A 21,906-nucleotide genomic window follows, 5' to 3' on the forward strand; every position below is an offset into this window, starting at 1 on the left:
TAATTCATGACCTATCTCTGTTTTTCTCTCAGTACAAAAATAAGTCATAAAATTTGAAGTTACTCAAATTATTCTTAATTTGGGCTTATTTTCTTAAATTCCTTATGGCTCACAGGTTTTCTTGTAGAAAAGGAAGGTTTTTTATTTTCATTTCTCCTTTCAAAGACTTTAGGAGCTATTTGAAGCAACAAAGATGAGCATTCTTTTAACTAATCTCAAGAAAAGTGCACATGCTTAGGTTCCAAAGCTGTTTCTCTGGAGGTGTGATACTTGTATTTAGATTAAATAAATGCTTTATTATCAATCATAGATATTTAGGTGAGTTAGGTGACTTATGCATGTACTAAGTCAGCAGAATCCATATTATTTTCCTCATTTTACAGAGGAACAAACTGAAGCCAAGGGAGGGTTGCTCATTAACTTGCCTCAGTTCACACAGCTGAATTTGAGCTACACAAGTTGAATTCAGGTCTTCCAAAAGTCAGTCTTACCATCTTTCAACAAAAAGCACTTGCCTGTTTATGTCTATAGATAATATTAACAGCCTTACAGATTTACATTATCTTTCCAGAAAGTTAGTTAGTTAGTTAGTTAGTTTATTTATAGGAAAAGGGGAGGGAGAAAGAGAGGGAGAAAAATATCAATGTGTGGTTGCCTCTCATGTGGCCCCCCTGGGGACTTGGTCTGCAACACAGGCATATGCCCTGATTTGGAATCGAATCAGCGACTCTTTGGCTCACAGCCTGAGTTCAATCCACTGACCTACACCAGCCAAGGCTTCCTTCCAGAAAGTTTTTGTCTAATATTTTGTAGACTAATCTCACACATAGCCACATATTTCAGCAACAATGCCGCTCTGTGTACATGGAAAATATCAGAGCACTTTCCATTACTATATAACATTTATAAAGCAAGGTTCTCACTATGACATTCTGCCTCATGTTACTTTTTGTGAATAAACTTTTCTTAAACTCACTGGTCATCTGGGGGTATCTCTTCCATAATTTGACCATAAAATAATGTCATAGGATAATACATCTGTTCTTTGGGGGTACCTCTGTGTTCCACTTTATGCATGGTTATTAAATTCATAAGAAATAGAACATTTTTCTACAAAGCCTAGGTCTGGAAGAGATATAACCAACACTTAATCTATTAAATATGGTCAAGTCTGCAGCAGCTGGTGAGAAACAATTTTACAGAATCTGGACTAAATGACACATGTTTAGGAGATGAGAGTAAGCCAGCAGTAAGGATAAGAAGAGTACTGAGTCAATGTTCTTTCCACTCTAAGACAAAGAGGGGGGTTTGAAGAGGGAAACTACAGCCCATGATTTTGTCTTATGGGCCATACAGAGTACTCAGTCGAGGAGTGAGGAGACTGATGAGGTACAAGTTACAAATGATCAACAGCAAAGTTGGAAGGTGCAAGAACTGGAGGAGGAAATGTCAGGTGGTCTGACATTCTTAGTGGATGGAGTTTGCTGCTGTGGGGATAGTTGTAAAGAATGTTAAGATGTCCCTTTGCACTCAGCATCAAGATTTTCTCATGAGGGTCAACTGTCATTTGATTATTTTTGATACTTAACACAGCATGTAAGGAAGCAAGATTGTTTACTCCTAAAAATTAGTAAGATAAATGTTTGGATCTATTGGATGAAGGTACTTTAGTTTAATTTGGACTTTTAATTCAGTGAAAATGTTAAGTGAAGGGAGTGAGCTACTATTGTTCAAGGCCAACTATGAAGCAGTTTGTTCCTTATGTGTTTTAAGTCCCTGAATGTAGAAACAAGTTTTATTGGATTTTTACTCCATTTTTTACAGAATAAAGTGAGGCTCAATCCAGCTAAGCAATAAAGGCAAGTCTTTTAGATTCCACCTCCTCTAGTCTTCCCACTTCACAATTCACCTCACCAGCATGGTGTGAAGATATTCAAACACAGAACTGATCAGTAGTCACCTTTTGAAGATTGTCTTTAAGGCTTTCTCGTCTTATTTTGGGGGCCATGTTCTACTTTTAACTCTTTGAGCTTCCCTGATTTCCAGTTTTCAAACCCTGCCGGTAAATAGAGGCAATTTGAAAGGTTGATGATCTCCTGGAGAAACCTCTTTAAATTCCAATTGGAAATCAAGGAAGAAACTTTGCCTCTTTATTGATTATTTACCCTGAGACCATGTTGAAGATAGTACTTGAGGCTGCAGGGAACATTCTCTAGTTTGTCTCCCAGAGATATTCTTCCTCTCTCTCAGATGTAAAAGTAACACTTGGAAAAGACCTTTGCATTTTTTCCCAGACACTGAGTGGACTTTTATTTATAGAGAATAGAGGTGGCCGTCACCAGCACTTTCAAGGAACTCACCCATGGTGAGATCTATAATTCACAGTTTTTCCTTTTCAGAGAAAATGTGAAGTTGTGATGCTGTACTTAAAAGTAGGGTGTCATGGTCCAGGTATGAGGTTTAATGCAACAAGTGAGTCTATCATTTAACTGTGCACACTTGGACTAGTTACATAACCTTTCTGGCTCTCAGAATCTTTACTTTTGATGGGGTTTGTATTACCAAATTCAAAGAGTCTAGCAACCAATAATACATGGGGAGTCATTAGGAGAGAGCTTGACACATAATATACTGCATGCTCACTATATAGCATGCTGTCAGAATAAATAGCAGCTGTCAGAATGCAAACTGTTTTTGGAAGGTTAGGAGGTCCTATTAACTCAAGTCTAATGAAATCAGGCCTGACTTCAGTTTTTCACCTTTAGGTTAAATCCAAATACCTTAAAAATGCAACAAGTGCATATTTCTGTCTTGGCTTTCTAACAGGATTTAATTTATTCTTTCTAGTTGTATTCTCAATTATCATTCATATGAGGATGAATGTCCTGGTGTAGTTTTGAATATTCCCACCCTGGTGTTTTTTATTAAAAAGTGGAATTTTCAGCGACTGTATAAAGAATCCTGTTGTAGGAGCATGATAATTCAATGGCTGTTTACCTTTCACAATTACTGATATAATATTGCACTAATATTCCCAGTACTAAATCCCCAGCAAAGGCACACAGCCATTCATTAAGCGTAGGAAAGAGTGTCTCAGTCAAGTCACAGAGCAGAATCTCCTAGTTTTAAATACGCTCACTTAATTTTCCCCAGTGCATTTGCTGTCATAAATAGCTTTAGATTTCTGCACTAGAGCTGTTTAGGAATAGTTACACGGCTGAACTTAAAATGGTTTAGTGCTAGCGGTTGTGGCTTTGCCTCTTTCTTAAAGTGAACTAAATTGCTAGCCAATAGAAAAAAAATGAAGTTTCAGGCATCCATTAGGAAGGACATAGGTGGACAGAGAGAAAGCTTATTTTTTTTCAAATTCCAGAATCAGTACAAGTTGAGACATTTAGGGACATCAGCAGATTATTATGGAGGGGTGAAAAAGGGCTCTGAAATCTGAAGAGAACATTTCCAAGATAGTAAAAAAGGAACATGATTAGGTAGATTGAGAATAAAACTTTTATTGCTAAAGTAAAGAATACATTGGATTTAAGGAACTTAACTAGGAGTAGTTTCAATAGGGCTTAGATCTATTCTTTTAATTTTCAATAATTATATTTACTTAGAAAAATATGTGCAAATATGACTGATATGCACATATAGGTACATATAAATGCATCTAAAATTCACTGCTTGAAATATAATTACAAATTAATACTTATGAAAACCTTGTTACTAATTTTTCTTATACTTTCGAATATTATATGTACTTTGCAGTTGAAACAGGAATTTCTATTGTTTTTGGACAAACGGATGCTAGCATCAGTTTGCTGCCAGAATGGATGAGAACAAAATAGTGGGCACTGGGGAGAGTGGGGAGGCCAAATATCCAAGGCCACAGCCCCATGAGATGGACTAAAGCCCACAGTCAATGGCTGGGAGGGGCTGTGCACAATCTGGTGCAGCTTCAGTATATTAAAATACATGGCTATGAAGAAAGGAAAGACCTTGGAATCTTTCAAGGAAAATATGAACAGAATCAGCTGCTTCCTATAGGACTGTATGAACTACAAATTGATTTCAAAGTGAGTATAGAGATTGGGAAGGGCTGGGCCAATGATCTGGTTATTTATGGAAGATTTATGTTAGTTTACGATTTTCAGTGTAAGATTCTATGTATGTTCGCATGTTAGTTCCACTTGTGCAAATTAACCGTAGTGGAGATAACAAAATTATGGTCAGAACCCATCTCCTTTGTTTTTAACTGTTTAGATAGAGGATAATATAGTGTTGTGGGTTTTACACTTCAGTTTTTTTGGTTTTCGGGACAACACTCAACCCACTGAGCTACACCAGTCAGGGCTTAAGCTTGACCCTTAATGTTAACTCTACATACCAAAAGTAAGTCTACCATATGTTCTCTTCTAAAATTTAAATTTATATTAAAATGTCTGTGCAAAGAAGCAGAGTTATTACAATTTTTTATTTTCTCATTTGACATATTGTAAACATGCCTCACCATCTGTGTCCTCATATTATTTAGTATTCATAGCATCTTAATTTGTAGTACCCTGACTTGCATTAATATCTTCCTATTATTGCACATTTTTTATATATTTAAAGTTTTACTGTTATAAAAGATATGCATCATTTTGAATTACAGAACTACACTATCTCATTTCATCCTTAGAAAATTTTTTACAATTGGGATCTAAAAAAAGTATAGAAACATGTTTACAATCCTGGAAGTATTTGTTAAAACATTTCTGAAAGGAATACATGAAATCAGGAGTGTGATTGCAATTTTAGAATTAATATTATTTTCTCCCTTTTTATTGAATTGATTGGGATTACACTGGTTAACAAAATTATACAATTTTCAGGTGCATAATTCAACAGCACATTATCTGTACACTGTACTGCGTGTTTAGCACCACAAGTAGAGTTTCTGTCTGTCACAATTTATCTCCTCATACCCTCCTCCACTACACACTCAACTTCCCTCTCCCTGACAATCACCACATTGTTGTCAACGGGCATGAGTGTTCTGTCTTTTATTTTTCTTTTTTGCTCTGTCCCCTCACCTCTCCCACTTAGCAGCCCTCAGCCTCAACAGCTGTCAGCATGTTCTCCCTATCTATGAGTCTGTCTCTGTTTTGTTTGTTCATTTATTTTGTTCATTAGATTCCACATTTGAGTGAGATCATATGGTATTTGTCTTTGTCTGACTGGATTACTTCACTCAGCATAATGCTCTTCAGGTCCATCCATATTGTCACAGAGGGTAAGATTTTCTTCTTTTTTACAGCCCAGTAGTATTCTATTGTGTAAATATACCTTTAGGGAGGCTGAGGATGTGGGGAAAAGGGAACCCTGGTGCACTGTTGGTGGGAATGCAGATTGGCAAAACCACTGTGGAAAACACTATGGAGTTACCTCATCAAATTAATAATGTAATTGTTTTATGACCCAGTAATTGTATTTCTTTGAATTTATCTAAAAAAAAAACCCCACAACACTGATTTGAAAGAATATATGCCCACTATGTTCATTGCTGACAAGCTGATAACTGCTGGATCATACACTGGTATTCTTTACTTTTAACAAATGGTACTTGACTGATTCAGTGACCTTCCAAGGTTTGCTTTGTACTCTTGTTTCTTGGTGACAATTTGTAGCTGAATATGGTGTTCATCGTGCAGCTTTTTTATTTATTTTTTATTTATTTTTTTTAAGATTTTATTTATTTATTTTTAGAGAGGGGAGGGAGGGAGGGAGGGAGGGAGGGAGAGGGAGAGGGAGAGAGAGAGAGAAACATCAATGTGCGGTTGCTGGGGGTTATGGCCTGCAACCCAGGAATGTACCCTGGCTGGGAATCGAACCTGGGACACTTCGGTTCCCAGCCCGCGCTCAATCCACTGAGCTACGCCAGCCAGGGCTCATCGTGCAGCTTTTTTAAAGTACGTCTAGTGCCTTGGGAATGTAGTGGAAATGGTTATTTCAAAGTAAGCATGAAGACATATATTATGACAAACAATCATATCTTTATTGTAAATTCTCTTTGTTAGCTCTTAATGGTATTGACAAAGATCAGGTTATTTTTAATTCTCACATTAAGCCTCATTAGTATTTTATTTCCTGATTTAACAAGTTATATGTATATGTACACACATATTTCAGACATATATTTCTCTTATTTGTACAGGAGAGGACACAGCCATTCTCAAAAACTGATGTCTAGGTATGGAAAATAGTCAATAGTTGGAGTACTTCTCTGGACAGCTCATGGGTAAGGTGGCGGTCTTGCTGAGTGAGAGAATAGTGACTAAAATTGGCACTGATCATAGCAAGTTTTGCATTTTCTCAATTTGACACTCACCATAATCCTGTGAGATGAGCTCATAGGTTATATGTGAACATACCTAGTTTGCAGTAAAGTCATATAAATGACAAGTTGTACATTATCAGATTGGGCCACATAGTATAAGTAATTAGTAAATATTTTAAAAAATCTCAAGACTCTAGCTATACTCAGCATACTCTTTCCATTCCTTACCTACATGGTTGTTGCCAATTTGTATCTGTAGTAATTGGACTATTACTTTCTGAATGTACATCCCTTGCTCTGTGTCATCAAGGGGCCTCCTTGAAGCATAAGCAAAAGAATTAGAAGACTTTGATTTCCACAGGCATATGAAGACAGTAGCAGGGCCAGGTCTGCTCCTTTCTGTCTTCATCCATTAGGAATACTTAAGTGTTGGAGCTGGGATTCTGTGTTTAAATTCCAGACCCAGCATATTATTTGATGTTGTCTCCTTAATCATGGATTGTCTTCTAGGAAAATAGGGATAATAACATATAACATGGACTGTTTCCTAGGACTATATGTTGAACAGCTGCTTTCTTTACATTAGTTAACTTGGTCATGCTGACAATACCCTTTAGTAGGTATTATTGTTTTTCATAAACAACTGTTCTTTTTTTAAATGATGAATGAAGAAAGAACTCAACTCATCATGTGCATACTTGTTAAGTGTTAGTGTAGAGCTAGGCACTTTCCCATAGAGCTTTCTTTTCTAGAGGGAATGAATTAATACATCTTTTTTTGTTTTGTTTTTTAATGAATTTATTGTGGTGACATTGGTAACAAAATTATATAGACATCAAGTGTCCAATTCTATAATACATCACCTGTATATTGTAATGTGTGTTCACCATCAAAAGTTGAGCCTCCTTCTATCACCAGTTATTCGCCCTTTAACCTCTTCTACATACCCCCTGTGTCCACCTCTCCTTCCCTCTGGTAATCACCATACTATTGTCTGTCCATGAATTGTTTTTCTTAATCTTTTCACCTTTTCATCCAGTCCCCTAACCCACCTCCCCTGTGATAGCTGTCAGTCTGCTTTCGGTATTCATCTTAAAGGCCCAATTCAGCTCAGAATTAAAAACAATTGGATAAGTAGTGATGATTTTCAAATGACTCTTAAACTAGGGGATATTTCTTCTTCTCTTTGTAGATAAGGTCATCTCCTGGTCAGTGATGGCATGTGAGTCACCCTATTCCCACTCCATACTAATGTTGGGAATGACCAATAAATTACACGTTCTCTGGCTCAGTGTGGAAATGGCTTCAGAATTCTCTTCAACAATTCACTCCAGGAAACTATAGCTAAGTGATCTGCTTTGGCAGTGGAGATTAAAAGTATGTCACTTCCCTACTATATACGAATACTTCTATAAATAAGCTCTGTCCACTTTAAAGTATTGAATAATTTATCTCCTCCTTATATCTGCCTGACCTCCCACCAGAACCTTCAGCAAATTCCTAGTTTTCGTGTCTCATTTACAACAGAAGCATGTAATCAGTCTTTCACATGGATGCACTAACTGGTGGATGACAGTGGTACAATGGTATTATAAACTGGTCCCAGGTGAATTTTTCTTTTTCTCATTATTGCAGATTTTATATGCTACTCTAGTAGCATTTAGCTTTTCCTTAGAAATCATGGAAAACCAAAGCTTTGTAACTGAGTTCATCCTCTTGGGGCTTTCACAGAATCCAAATGTTCAGAAAATAGTATTTGTTATATTTTTGTTCAGCTACATGGCAACTCTCGGGGGCAACTTGCTAATTGTGGTGACCATCAGCAGCAGCCCAGCACTCCTGGGCTCCCCCATGTACTTCTTCTTGGCTTTCTTGTCCTTCCTGGATGTCTGCTACTCCACTGTCATCTCCCCGAAGATGATTGTGGACTCTCTCTCTGAGAGGAAGACCATCTCCTTTGAGGGCTGCATGACTCAGCTCTTTGCTGGACACTTCTTTGCTGGAGTGGAGGTGATTGTCCTCACAGTCATGGCCTATGACCGCTATGTGGCCATCTGCAAGCCCTTGCATTACTCTTCTATCATGAACTGGAGGCTCTGTGGCACTCTGATGGGGGTGGCCTGGACAGGGGGCTTCCTGCATTCCATAATACAAATTCTCTTTGCTTTACAGCTACCCTTCTGTGGCCCCAATGTCATTGATAATTTTATATGTGACTTGTACCTGCTAGTACAGCTGGCCTGCACTGACACTCATGTGTTTTGCCTTTTGGTGGTGGCCAACAGTGGGTTTATGTGCATAATAATCTTCTCCTTGTTGCTTGTCTCCTATGGTATCATCCTGTGCTCTCTGAGAACTCACAGTACTGAAGGGCGGTTGAAGGCTTTCTCCACATGTGGATCTCACATTGCTGTTGTGGTTTTGTTTTTTGTTCCCTGCATATACACATATACCCGACCTCCATCCACTTTCTCCTTTGACAAAATAGTGACAATAGTTTACACCATCCTAACCCCCTTGCTCAATCCTTTGATTTACACTATCAGGAACAAAGAAGTGAAAGATGCCATGAGGAATGTGTGGAACAGAGTAATGGTAGTTCCTACTGAAAGGTGAGACTGACTCAATGGAATCTACACTCAGTGTGTGTTCCAAGACATGATGGAGATGCTGAATGTTTCTGCAATGAAGAGTTAGAGTGGTCCAGGGTCCCTAAGTCTTCCCTGGCTTCAGTACTCTCAAAACTATCTCTGCTCCTCGAGGTGCTATTGAACTGTAGACAGCATTGAGGCCAGATTGGCAGAAGATTAAGTCTTGGGGGACCCATCACTTGAAGAGATTTAGGATGAGAATAGGAAGGGCTCTACTTTCTCCACACCTGAGTTTCAAGACCGTTGGGAACCCTTGCCCATGACCCAGAACTGTACCCACTTTCTGGTTTTGGGGCAGTGGTATTGCACTATGTCATAGAGGCAGAAGTTGGCTTCTTCAATGAAATCTTGCATCAAAGTATCTTCCCTAATATTTTCTTTTGCTTCTTCCCCTCTTTGTGTTTCTGTATGCTGCCCTCTGACTCTTCTTTCTTTGGGTCAGCTCACTCTCCTCTCTCCTGTACTCACTTCACCCATTCTCTACTCTTGCCTCTTCAGCAGTCTTATTAATTTAGGTATTTATTTTCTGCTTTGATGTTTGCTTCACCATGCAGCATACAGAACTTGATTCTGGAGTTAGACCAGAAAATTAAGGTATCATTTCATGTCTTTCTTGGAGGGCTCAGGTTGTTTTCTCTTTCCTAGGATCTACATGATCCTAGAAAATCTACATGAAGTCTACATGAAATGGGTTTGAAGTTTTATGTGACACAGATGGTGAATGTTAGAGACAGAGGCTATTTAGCAGTACCCCACTCTAATTTTAACTTAGCTATACTTCGGAAAACTTCCTTCTCTCCTTCGTTCCTTCATTCCTTCCTCCCTTTCCTCCTCCCATCCTTCCTTTATTATTTGTTTTATGTTCTTCAAGTACTGGTGTCTCCATTCCCCCCCACTACTCCCCCTCATCCCAACCACCCCACTCCCCACCCTTGATCTTACCCTTCTTTGGTTTTGTCCACATGTCCTTTGTACATGTTCCTGACAACCCTTCCCCCTTTTCACCCCACATTATTCCTTCCCACCTCCCCTCTGGTTTCTGTCAGTTTGTTCTTAATCAATGTCTCTGGCTATATTTTGCTTGTTTGTTTGTGTTGTTGGTTAGATTCCCCAGTAAATGAATGGATTAAAAAACGATGATACATTTACATGATGGAATACTATGTAGGAGAATAAAAGAAAGAGTCTTACCCTTTGTGACAGCATGGATGGAACCGGAGAGTATTATGCTAAGTGAAATAATCCAGGCAGTGAAAGAGAAATGCCATATGATTTTACCTCTAAGAGGAAAAACTTTCTGTATCTCAGGTCAAATTTTCCACATTGAAAGGACCAGGAAAATGGGCACACTTACCTTACAAAAAATGTGTAGGTCAAATGAAATAATGAAAGTGAAAAGTGATTGAATAGTAAGGTTATACAACAAGAATAATATGTAATCTAAGATTGTGTCATTTGATTTAATATACAGTTAATAATGCACAGCTATACAGGTGAATAAATGATAGAGGCCTCCATCCACCTTGGAAAAATGTTGAGAGTTGTAGTATCAATTATATCTGAAGTGGTTTAAAATTTCAGGAGGTAAAAGTAAGAATTAAAGATGGGAAAATTGCATTCTCCACTACTGTGATGTTCCCCCAGGCCAGAGAGTTAGGAAAGTTCAGGAGTGTTAGGAAACATTAATGAGTTCAATGATAAAACCTCCAAAAGTGTTGGTCTGATCTAACGTGTACATTTTGTCAGGAGCTAAGTTCGTGTCTTATGTACCCAAAACTTCTCTTTGCTTATTGAAAATAAAATGAAGTAGAATTATATGACCTGGCTTTCATGGTTGTCCAACATCTGTCCATAATTTGATCTCTTACAACATTTTGATTAATGACAGCAGTTTTTAGGGAGATCATGTGTATGTTTACCTGAACCAAAGCATGTTTATCCCTTGTGATATTTTGCTCACTAGTGTCCCCTAATTCCTCCTGTCTTCAGAGTCAGAAGCTCCCTCCATTTGGTGTTTACTTTCTGTAGGAACCAATATATTGAAATAAGTAGTAATCAATTAATTATTTCTTTTATAGTCATCAGAAATTATTGAAACTGCCAATCAGAGCTTGTAATTATTATAACATCTCCAGTTTACCACACTCAACTAATACTATTTTAATTGGACTGCAAGCAAACAAAGTTTTAATTAGATGTGTAACTTCATTAGAGGTACATGGGAAATTTTATTTACTAGTATTTAAATATTTTACTTAGGCCAAGTCAGTATCAGTTTACTGAATATTGAGTTTCAGAGAGCCTTGTTGGGAATTTTAACACATAAAGCCATAACTTCACTTCTTTCTTTGAACTTTGATTGACCAATCAATTCATTCTCCAGGAATATTTCTATTTTTTGAACCAATATTCATTTTAGGAGTACTGCATTCAGTTGGGTGTAATTCTTATGTAGTTAATGTTCTTATCTAAAGGTATGTTATTTTACCAACATTATTGTAAAGAGGTTGAGGACTTCTTTGATTTATTTTTCTGACCAACAATAAAAATAAATGAATAAAGAAATGATTTTAAAGGATTTCTTCTGTTATCTTGACTGCAGGTATATATTGGTTCTTAGTACATATACTAAGATGAAAGATTAAAAAATATTATTTTGTTTTATTTTCACAGAGAGGAGAAGGGAGGGAGAAAGACAGGGAGAGAAACATCGATGTGTGGTTGCCTTTTGCATAACCCCTACTGGGGACCTGGCCCAAAACCCAGGCATATGTTCTGACTGGGAATTCAACTAGAAATCCCTTGGTTCACAGGTCAGCAGTCAATCCACTGAGCCACACCAGCCAGGGTGATTTGAAAGTGCAGTTGATTCATTGAAGGACTGATGATTAATTAGAAAGAAGACAAGTATCTCAAAACTCATACTGACATAAATTCTGGGTAATTTGACATTAACAGTAGAAGGCATAGAAATATTATGAGAGAGAATAAAGATGATAACTCACAAACTGAAGCAACAGATTAAACTAGAAAGGGGAAACATTGATAAATTTAACTGTATAAAATGAAAAAAAGCTAGAGTTTAAAACAAAGATATTACAAAACAAAATGACAAAAGATATACATAATTCAAATAGGTGAAATGTAAGAAGAAAAAGTATACAAAAATACTGTCCCAAATTAGTAATAAATATCTATCATAATTCTAACCAAATAAACCAGACAATACTCCAGTTTAAAATTTTATTAGAAATCTCTGCTGTATTGCTGTAATTTTAGAAATGATGGAACATGATCCAGGTTTTGACATAAAAAGGGATATATATATAACCCTGAAAAATCTGGAACAATATGCAAGGAATTAACAGTTACTTTTGGAGTGTGGGGTTGGAAAATTATGAATTTTTGAAGGGTACTTTTTTTCACCTTGTAATCTATGTAAACTTTGATGGAGATTTTATTATAAATATATTCTTTCTGTAATAAAAGTATTTCTATTAAATAATGAAAAAATCCAAGTGGAAGGCTCTTTGACAATAGTTAATAATTTTGAAAATATTCTTATTTTATGTTCTTTAATCACCTGGAAATGTTTTTTATGATACTTCAGTCACTAATGGAAGTTTCTAATGATCAAGCCATTTGTACTAGATAAGAAATTACCCTTTGACATTTCTCATGGTCTGAAAAGCCCTCTGTCTTTCTCTCTTTGATCAATAACTAAGGAAAAATGGATTGCTGAGAATCAGGCCACTTTAATATACTTGGAGTATTTAAATAGTATTCTCTCTGAACATAGGTAATATGCTAATTTTCTGACTTTTTGAAGCCTTTTTAAACTTTCTTTCTTTTTGTATTGTTGTTTAAGTACAGTTGTGTCCATTCTCCCCCAATTAATTTCCCCCAACCCAGAAATCTCCACCTCCCACCACTGATCCCACCAAACCATGGAAATTTGTTTTGATGAAATTATTAAAAATAAGCAAAAGACTATACATAAGAAGACATATTCAAAAGTATGTTGTTAGGGTAAAACTTTGAAAGCAATTTAAAGTAAATGTTTGAATTTATAGTATGAAATTTTGATATGTCAATTTATAACCAACTTGTCCCTTAATCTGTCTCAGCTGCTCCCCCCATGATTGTACCCTAGACCTGGTCATTACCTATGATTCAAATCCTTTCAAAATCTCTCAGTTTCATATCCATGAATTTTTGACTACACGTCAATCATTTCCAGCTGATGTCTACTGCTGCTCCATTCTAACAATTGTTTGACCCAATATGACATACAAAACATTGTCCCTGACAACCTTTTACATGACATCAGGCATGCTCCTGCCTGAGGAGCTTCACACAGGTTGTTTTCTGTGTCTTCATTATCTGTCCTCTGGAATATGCATGGCTTACCTCCTCATAGTCTTTGGTTTATTGTTAAAATATGTTTTCTCAATAATGAGTTTTCTGACTAACTCATAGATGAGCAACTCTCACCTACTAACATTCTGTATGTCCTATTCTTCCATCTCTGCTTAATTTTTCTCCTTAGGGAGTATCATCCCTTAACATGCCAAATAGTTTTGAATTCATTTTTTGTGTATATACTAGAATACCATTCATATGAAGGTAGGGATTTGTGTCTTTTTAGAAAAGATTTACCATTAGACCCACAATGCCTAAAATAGCATCTGGCCCATAGTGTGTGGTTAATAACTACTCATTGAATAATAATAAAATATGTAAGTGAACTTCTGCTCCTGGGTGAGGTTAAATAACTTGTGGCCAAAAATGCTCTTGTCATGAACACCTAGAAAGCCAGATACAATAGACAGATCACCTGTATGTGCTGCTGGAGACAACCTAAGTGAAAGGCATAGGCTCCAGAGAGAAGATGTTCAAAAAGTCGAATTGTGTGACTGCTTTTCCCCTGGGAGCATTAGTTGAATCTGGGCATTGGTAGGACATGGGAATCTGGGCTTCACAGGTGAAGGGTGCTGAGGGAGGGCAGAGGCAACAGCAAGTCTTTTGGAGGAAATTTGGAGAGCTTCGATCATGCAGTATGTTTCCCCCCAGAAGATTTCTGTAATCCTAGGGTTTGCTGTGGGTTGAATTGCATCCTCCCAAAAGATGTTGAAGTCCTAACCTTAGTGGCTGTGAATGTTACCATCATATTAAGGTAAGTCATTGGGGAGGGCCTAATCCAATATGACTTGTGTCTTCATAAAAAGGGGAAATTTGGTTAGGGACACACAAGCCCATATGCCACGTGAAGATGGAAGCAGAGACAGGGGTGATGCATCTACAAGCCTTGGAACTACAAAGATTGCTATGAAGCCACTAGGAGCTTGGGTGAGGCTAGGAACAGACTGTCCTCATATCCCCAGGAGGAAGTGTATAATAAAGCCAAATGAAAAGGTGAAATACAGCCATTTGTGACTACATGAATGGGCCTTGAGAATACCAGGCTAAGTGAAATAAGTCAGAGAGAAGAAGTTAAGAATCATATGATTTCACTCATATGTGGGATACACAATGCAATATGTAGGTGATGTATCATAGAAATGGACTCTTGTCACTTACATAATTTTATTATCCAATGTTACCTCAATATATTTAAGTAAGAAAATAGAAAGTTAGCAACTACAAGCATTCTGCTAAAGAAAAACTTTGGTTAATAAAAAATAAAAATAAAACCAAGTAATGAAGAGTAGACACAAAATATATGAATATGAAGAGAAGACAAAAAATTAAAATCTTATTCTCGAGACAGAAGAATAAAGTTGATAAACTCCTACCACGTGGATACATTATGTGTGTGTATCCATTTGCCAAAACCCATTTGCTATACACTTAAAATTGGTGTATCTCATTGTATATAAGTGATACTTTGTTTAATTACAAATTTACTGACTTCACATTATTTTAGAAATTATAGAAACATTAATTAGTAGCTTTCATTGTAATTATGTTGTGTTTTATCAATATTATTGTGATTTGGAATAATGATTATATCTAATGATCACATTTTCTAGAACAGGAAACTAGGAGAAAAAGCTTGCCTTAGGCCATAGAAAGAAAAGGATGGAGCTCGAATTCAATGGTATCCCATCTGTCTGAACCTTCACCTGGGCTCTGAGCTTTGTCTGCCATTAGAAAAGATTTCACTTAAAAGACAGAGCCTTTGGTAAATTTTAGAAGTCTAGGCCTAAGTATGACTTAGAAAACATGATTTTCCCTCAGAGTAGGGTACTGGGTGGAGCACATGGTAACTGAAAGGGAAGGTGTCCCTTAGGGCAGACTGGGAGGGGAGGAGGACTCTGAGGGCAGACTCTGCCTATTGACAGCCTTGTTTGGGGTAAATTGGCCCCATGGTTTGCTGTGATCCTGTATTAACTGCTAAGTAGCAGGCTGAAAAAATTGTTCAGGCTTGGGTGGGTTGGGTGGAGTGCTTGTCTCTCCTGAAGCTGGCATTTCTGAACTTTTATGATATTGCTATAAATATCTGATGAAGGAAACCAGAATTCTTTAATTTGCGTGCCCTGCAGGGGAATGTTTGGTGTAACAGGACTGGCCTTAGAGAAGTTTTTACCACAGAATAGTCGGGATACTAGTGGGGACATTTTCTTTTTACTCTAGAAAATTCTAAGAAACTTTCTGCTGGTATTCCAGACCCTTTTGGTGAGTCTTGTGGACACATTGTGGACAGGTTGATCATCCACAGAGTTTCTCCCCTCCCCATAGATCCTGCAACAGACAGCCAAGTGGATCCCTGTACATTGTGCAGTTTACATGTTGCACACACATGTGAAGGAAAATCAGAGCTACCAGAGTGAGAACTGTGAGCTCCCTTTTGGATATTGCCTCCTTATTTCAATGACAAAGGTCTTCAAGCCACACTGAACTGTTTTCTTTTTCTTGCCTCCCACTCAGGATTGGCTTCAGAAAGTTGGCTTTATCCGGGTCTGTCTCCTGAAAGCCTTGAGGTTCCAGGACAATATTCGCACAGTGCTGAGAGATTCTGATGCATCAGAGCCCCCAGCTGCCACAGGCCTCTGCTTTATGGAGTGCTGTCTGAGGTCTGATTCTTACTGGAAAAGGGGGTACACTGAAGGGAACTGTGGCACAGTATCATATACCTGCAGAACTTAGGGCCAGGAAAAGAATGGAGGTGGATATTAATAATATACAAATCAGTATGTATCAATACTGATGATCAATAATGTGATTCTATAATACTATGATGGTGATTGTTCTACTATTAATGATACCAACATCCTGCTGTACAAGACCCACCATGAGTCCTTCTTCCAGAGAAAAATCACATCTTCTTTCTTGGGATGGAGGATAGGACAATATGGGACATGGAAAAGATGGAAATGAAATTGTCTACTGAAACCCTAGGACTAAGTAATTGTGCTGTATCCCCAACATTGTTTGTGCTCACCTTGCACTGTGGGTTTCCCCTTGAATGAGCCCTTGATTCCTCTTCCTTCTTTTTCTCATATGTACATTTTCCTCCTTTGGCTTCGATTCCTGTCACCACTCTCTAACCTCTCTATCGTATCTTCCTCACTATTAGTTTCTGAATATACATATAAAATGCTGATTTTTTTTTGCCGCATCCTGAAGTTTGTGTCCTTGGGTCATCAGGATACGTACCACACACAGCAGTGATCTCTCCTCTACCTGTTTAAGGTTTGTGGGTTTGAACTGCTCTGCCTGGTGGTTGAAGTCTGTTGCTTTGCATAACAGGGTGGGGTAGACTGTTAGCAAATTGCCATGGAGCCCCAAGGCTCGAGTTCTGACCCTGGCTCCTCTCTCACTACTGTCTGCTAACCTCTGCCTCTCAGCTCAGCGTGAAGTACACAAAATAAGACAACATGAACTTGCCTTGTGGGATATGGTGATATCCAATGAACAAAAGATATGAACAAAAACATGAGGGAAGGGCTGCAATGAAGAATGCATGATTCCACACATACACACTTTAACATTGGAAAGCCATTAGCAAGAAAGTGATTTGTCTGGTAAAACCCTGAAGACTTTGCTGAGGAGATGGCATTTCAACTGGGTACTCTGTATTCAGGTAGCTATGGGGAGGGAGGTTGTATCTGAAGAAGGTCATCTAGCTGCTGTGAGATATGGGAAATTCTGAGGTCAGATGCTCTGGGCAGTGTCAGGCTTGGCTGGAACATGCACAAACAGAAGCACCAAGAAGAACTAGTAGAGAAGAGGGTGTTGGCGAGAGTTAGAGGGCTCTGACAGCCACAGTATTTCAGTCACTGCATTTGAAAACCATAGTAACCATTTCATTATATTTAGGATTCATTGTATTTTCAAAACTTTTTCTTTTCAAGAGATGACAAAGAAGTAAAAGGAGGGAGAGGACAGAAGGAGTGAGAAGAGCACATATCTGAAATTGTGTCTTTTCTTTCTGTTTAGAAATACGAAGGCCCATGTGAGGATTCATTTCAGAATTCTAGGATTGGCCGTTTGTAATACTGACATTTATGGAACATGCCTGGCTGTCTTGTATGTATGAGCTAATCATTCCCACATTAAAAACTCACATAGACATCTCACTCAAAGTGTTATTTTCTTCTAAATGGTGTGAGATATTATTTATTGAGTATTGGATGGTATGTGAAAAGAATTACATTCTCTGTGTTGTGAATATAAAAATAACTCTGTTTTAGGGCAGTGAAAATACTCTGTAGGTTTTTATAATGATGGAGCTGTATCCTTACACATTTATCCCAACTCATAACATCTATCACCATGTGTGAGCCATAACGGAAACTATGGATTTGGGGTAATTATGATGTGTCACTGCAGGTTCATCATTATCGCAGGTGCACCAGTCTGGTGGACGATGTGGATAGTGGTGTGTGGGGTGTCATGCATGTGTGGAGGCAGAGACTGTATGGATAATCTCTGTAGCTTCCTTTCAGTTTTTCTGTGAACCTAAAACTTCACTGAAATATAAAGTCTTAACAACGATATTGACATTAGATGGTTCTACTGAAGGTGAGAGGAGATTTTAATTTTGCTGTGCCCCACAGAAGGTGATTGAAAGGGAGTGCCTGATCCTTCTTTCAGAAAGAAAGTGACATGTCAGAGCCACTGTCCCATCACATTTCAGGTGCCTGCAAGCAGTCTGCATTTTGCTGGGGTCACTTGTATACTTCCTACTGACTTTCTAAGTGCAAGGAATAGAAAGGCAGATGTCTTCAGAGGAACTCGGACATCTTGAAGGAGGTAGGCACTTCATTACAGATCAGCTCAAATTGTAGTTGGACTAAATTTAGAAACAAATGATGATTAACTTTTGTTAAATAAATCCGAGTGGTAGTGTTCTCTTAGGTGCTGGATAAATCTTAATAAAATCTATTCTCATGTTTTGTATGCCTCCAAAATTTGCATTTCACCAATACCAATGTATTCAAACCTCATAACCTGGGCTTCTTGGCTTTTAGCTGGGAAGAAACTTACTTTTCCAAGATTTCTTCCTGTAGCTTGAGAACCTGGCTGTAATAGCAGTTTCTTATTGATCTTTTTGTATTTGCTGACAAAAAAAATTGCTTTATGCATATTAATAGGCATATGCCAAATGCAAAAGGTTTGGTCCAATGCAGTGAGTTTCTGAACAACAGATAGATCTGGGAGGGTCTTGGGCATCTGCAGATTTACAAAGATTCATAGGGAATTAAAGGCAGTAGGAGATAATAGGATGGGGCAGAAATAAAACATTTTAGAGTTTAGTCACTGATCTCAAGTTGACTCTTCTTCTATCTGCAGGTCAAACCTTGGTCAACTGCATCTTATCTATAGCCACCAGCATGGCAATGAATAACAGTGTGATTGAATTCATTTTGTTTGGGTTGACACAGGTTACAGCAAAGGAGAAAGCAATATTTGTGGTCTTCTTGATCTTTTATCTTGTCACACTGACTGGGAACTTTCTCATTGCAGTGACTATCAAAACAAGCAAGAACTTCAGGAGTCCTTTTGTAACCTGGGTACCAAACCTCCATTTCTGAGCACTCTTGGTACCTTGGAAGAATTAGAAATATAATCGTGTCTCATTGTCTTCTAGCTCTGTTTTCAGTGACTACATTGTCTTTCCTCAATACCTCAGCCTCACCAAGATTTTTGAAAAAAAAATAATACCCACTGGTAACATAAGAGTTCATGATAGTCACGAGTCAGTGAAGTTCAGAAATATTTGGTGAATATCTAGTGTCTCTGGTTTAAGAGTTGTAGGATAGACAAAGATTATATGGAGAGAATTGCAACTTCTTAAAAAGCTGATAGTAAAAAAAGGACAGAAAACTTGCTGACAGCCACAGAATCCAACTAAGTAGTTGCTTCAGGGAACAATGTATTAATTATGTCATTGTTGGATATAGTCCTGTCTGTGGAAATTTCATGAGAGATCCATGAAGACTGAACATCCTTTGAGGCATAAAGGACTGCATACCTGTAGCAAATCATCATAGTATTGAGTTATTCCAAAAGAGACATTATTTTTGGTGGTACATAAATTTTATTTTAATGGTTCTCACCACAAATATTACAAACTCAGAGGACTGACTTCATGACAATTTATTGAGAGAGTTTTTTTGCCACCACCAGAAAGTGTCATTGCTGACCTGTGTGTCCAGGACTGACAGTTTAAATAGGGCTCTATTAAAGACACAACTTGATTTGGGGCCTTTGATACTTTTCTCTGTCACCAATCCACTAAGTCTTAGAGGGAGAACCTCTGACTTGTGGTCTAAAAAATTCATCTGAGGACAAACAGAATTGTCAAGGGAAGGTGCAATAGGCTATTAGAAAGAAGAAATCATAGACCTTCACCAAATGTTTACTGTGTGTAACCCTCTGTATACGATACAAAAATGAAGATGTGCTCCAAAATTTAATGGATGTATTCATATTTGTTTATGGTTTCGTTACAGGTCCCTTCTTCTGACCTCTCATTCCAGAAACTGGCTTTAGAGAAGACTAAATGGGACATAGTAACAATGTGACAGAATTTGTCCTGCTGGGCCTCACTCAGGATCCTGGGGGCCAAAAAGCATTATTTGTCATATTTTTGCTCATTTATATTGTGACAATGGGGGGCAACCTGCTCATTGTGGTGACTGTTCTTGCCAGCCCCTCCCTGGACTCCCCCATGTACTTCTTCCTCATCTATCTGTCACTCATGGATGCAGTGTATTCCACTGTCATTTCACCCAAATTGATCATAGACTTACTTTGTGGTCAAAAGACAATTTCCTTCTCAGCTTGCATGGGACAGCTGTTTCTGGAACACCTTTTTGGAGGTGCTGAGGTGTTCCTTCTGGTGGCCATGGCCTATGATCGCTACATGGCCATCTGTAAGCCACTGCACTACATAACCATCATGAATAGACAGGTTTGCATCCTGCTGTTGGTGGTGTCCTGGGCTGGAGGTTTTGTGCATTCTGTGGTCCAGATTCTCTTTGTGTACAACCTTCCCTTTTGTGGCCCCAAGGTCATTGACCACTTTGTCTGTGACATGTACCCACTATTAGAACTTGCCTGCACTGACACCTACATCTTAGGCCTCACTGTGGTTGCCAATGGTGGAGCAATCTGTGTGGTCATCTTTATTTGTCTACTAATATCCTATGGCGTCATCCTAAGTTCCCTCAGAACTCACAGTCTGGAAGGCAGGCGCAAAGCCCTGTCTACCTGTGGTTCCCACATCACGGTGGTTGTTCTCTTTTTTGTTCCCTGCATTTTTATGTATGTGAGACCTGTTTCTAACTTCCCCGTTGATAAATTCATAACTGTGGCTTTTACTGTTATCACTCCCATGTTGAATCCTTTAATATACACTTTGAGAAATTCAGAAATGACAAATGCTATGAAAAAACTCTGGTATAAGAAGTTAGCTATAAATAGAATGAGACTGTGTCACTCATATTGAATGCACTTGGTACTAATTCTGAAGCAACAAACAGGCAGTGCATTCTAACAATGGGTGACTTAGTCAACTCAATGCATTCTCTTGGGATGCTTTTCTTTTTTTGTACAAAGGTATCGAAAAGTAGAACAAATTATCCTTTGAGGTTAAACTCAATCTAATACAGGAATTCTGAATGTTGAATAAAAAGGCACAGGTATTTTTCCTATTTTTAGGAAAAATAAACTAAGTTCCCCTTGTAACTTTTTTATGGTGCAGTTACAGTTGTCCTGATTTTTTCCCCATTGCTCTCCCCTGCCCCATACCACCCACCCCCACCTCCCACAGTCAATGCCTGCCACATATTCCATGCCCATGTGTCTCTTATTCTTATTTCTTGGCTTGCCTCTTCAGCTTTTCCCCGCTAACCCCATCTTCCTCCCCTGTGGTCACTGTTAACTTGTTCTCTATGGTTTATATTGAAATGAGGATTTAGAAGAGTTTTTTCCTTTGAATTGTGAAAAACAAGCTACTTTTAAAAATTTGCTTCTATCTTAAAGAATGAGAAAGCAATTTTGCTAATATTTAGAACAGATTTCTAAGTTTAAAACAGTGGTTTTTATTTACTTCTTTATTTTATTGTTATTCAAAGACAGTTGTCTCCATTTTCACCCCACCACACTTCCCTGCCCCACCCATCTCCACCTTCCACCCTTGAACTTACCCACTTTGGCTTTGTCCCTGTGTCCTTCATACATACTCTTTGATGGCCCTTCTCCTATTGCCCCCAGCATCCTTCTCTCCCATCCCCTCTGGTTATTGTCAGTTTGTTCTTTATTTCAAAATTTTAATGTTTGCTGTTGTGTGCATACAACAGGATTTTGCAGCTGCCTTGAATTAAGCATTTTGTCTTCAAGATTACTTCTGTTTCTCATTTTGATGTCTATGCATTTGAAGTTCAGGATGTTTAAATGGGAGATGATACCATATTAGACTGAATGCAC

The 21,906-nt window shown here is 38.1% G+C and overlaps 2 protein-coding genes across 3 annotated transcripts in view; both read left to right on the forward strand.

Annotated features, from left to right (window-relative positions):
- LOC114499916 (olfactory receptor 4A5-like) overlaps positions 1–21,421 on the forward strand; it is a 203,310-nt gene extending 181,889 nt beyond the window's left edge. For both annotated transcript variants that reach the window (XM_036029426.1, XM_028516441.2), the window contains one exon: positions 19,929–21,421. In XM_036029426.1, coding sequence (XP_035885319.1) covers positions 19,979–20,926 — 948 coding nt within the window. In that variant the 5' untranslated portion in view covers positions 19,929–19,978 and the 3' untranslated portion in view covers positions 20,927–21,421. The remainder of the gene's footprint in view (positions 1–19,928) is intronic.
- Positions 7,970–8,932, forward strand: LOC114500217 (olfactory receptor 4C15-like). Its single transcript, XM_028516852.1, has one exon. The coding sequence runs from the start codon at positions 7,997–7,999 to the stop codon at positions 8,930–8,932; it is 936 nt and encodes a 311-aa protein (XP_028372653.1). The 5' UTR covers positions 7,970–7,996.
- Positions 21,422–21,906: the final 485 nt, after the last annotated feature.

The sequence above is a fragment of the Phyllostomus discolor genome, chromosome 6 (assembly GCF_004126475.2).
Source record: "Phyllostomus discolor isolate MPI-MPIP mPhyDis1 chromosome 6, mPhyDis1.pri.v3, whole genome shotgun sequence".
Taxonomy (NCBI): domain Eukaryota; kingdom Metazoa; phylum Chordata; class Mammalia; order Chiroptera; family Phyllostomidae; genus Phyllostomus; species Phyllostomus discolor.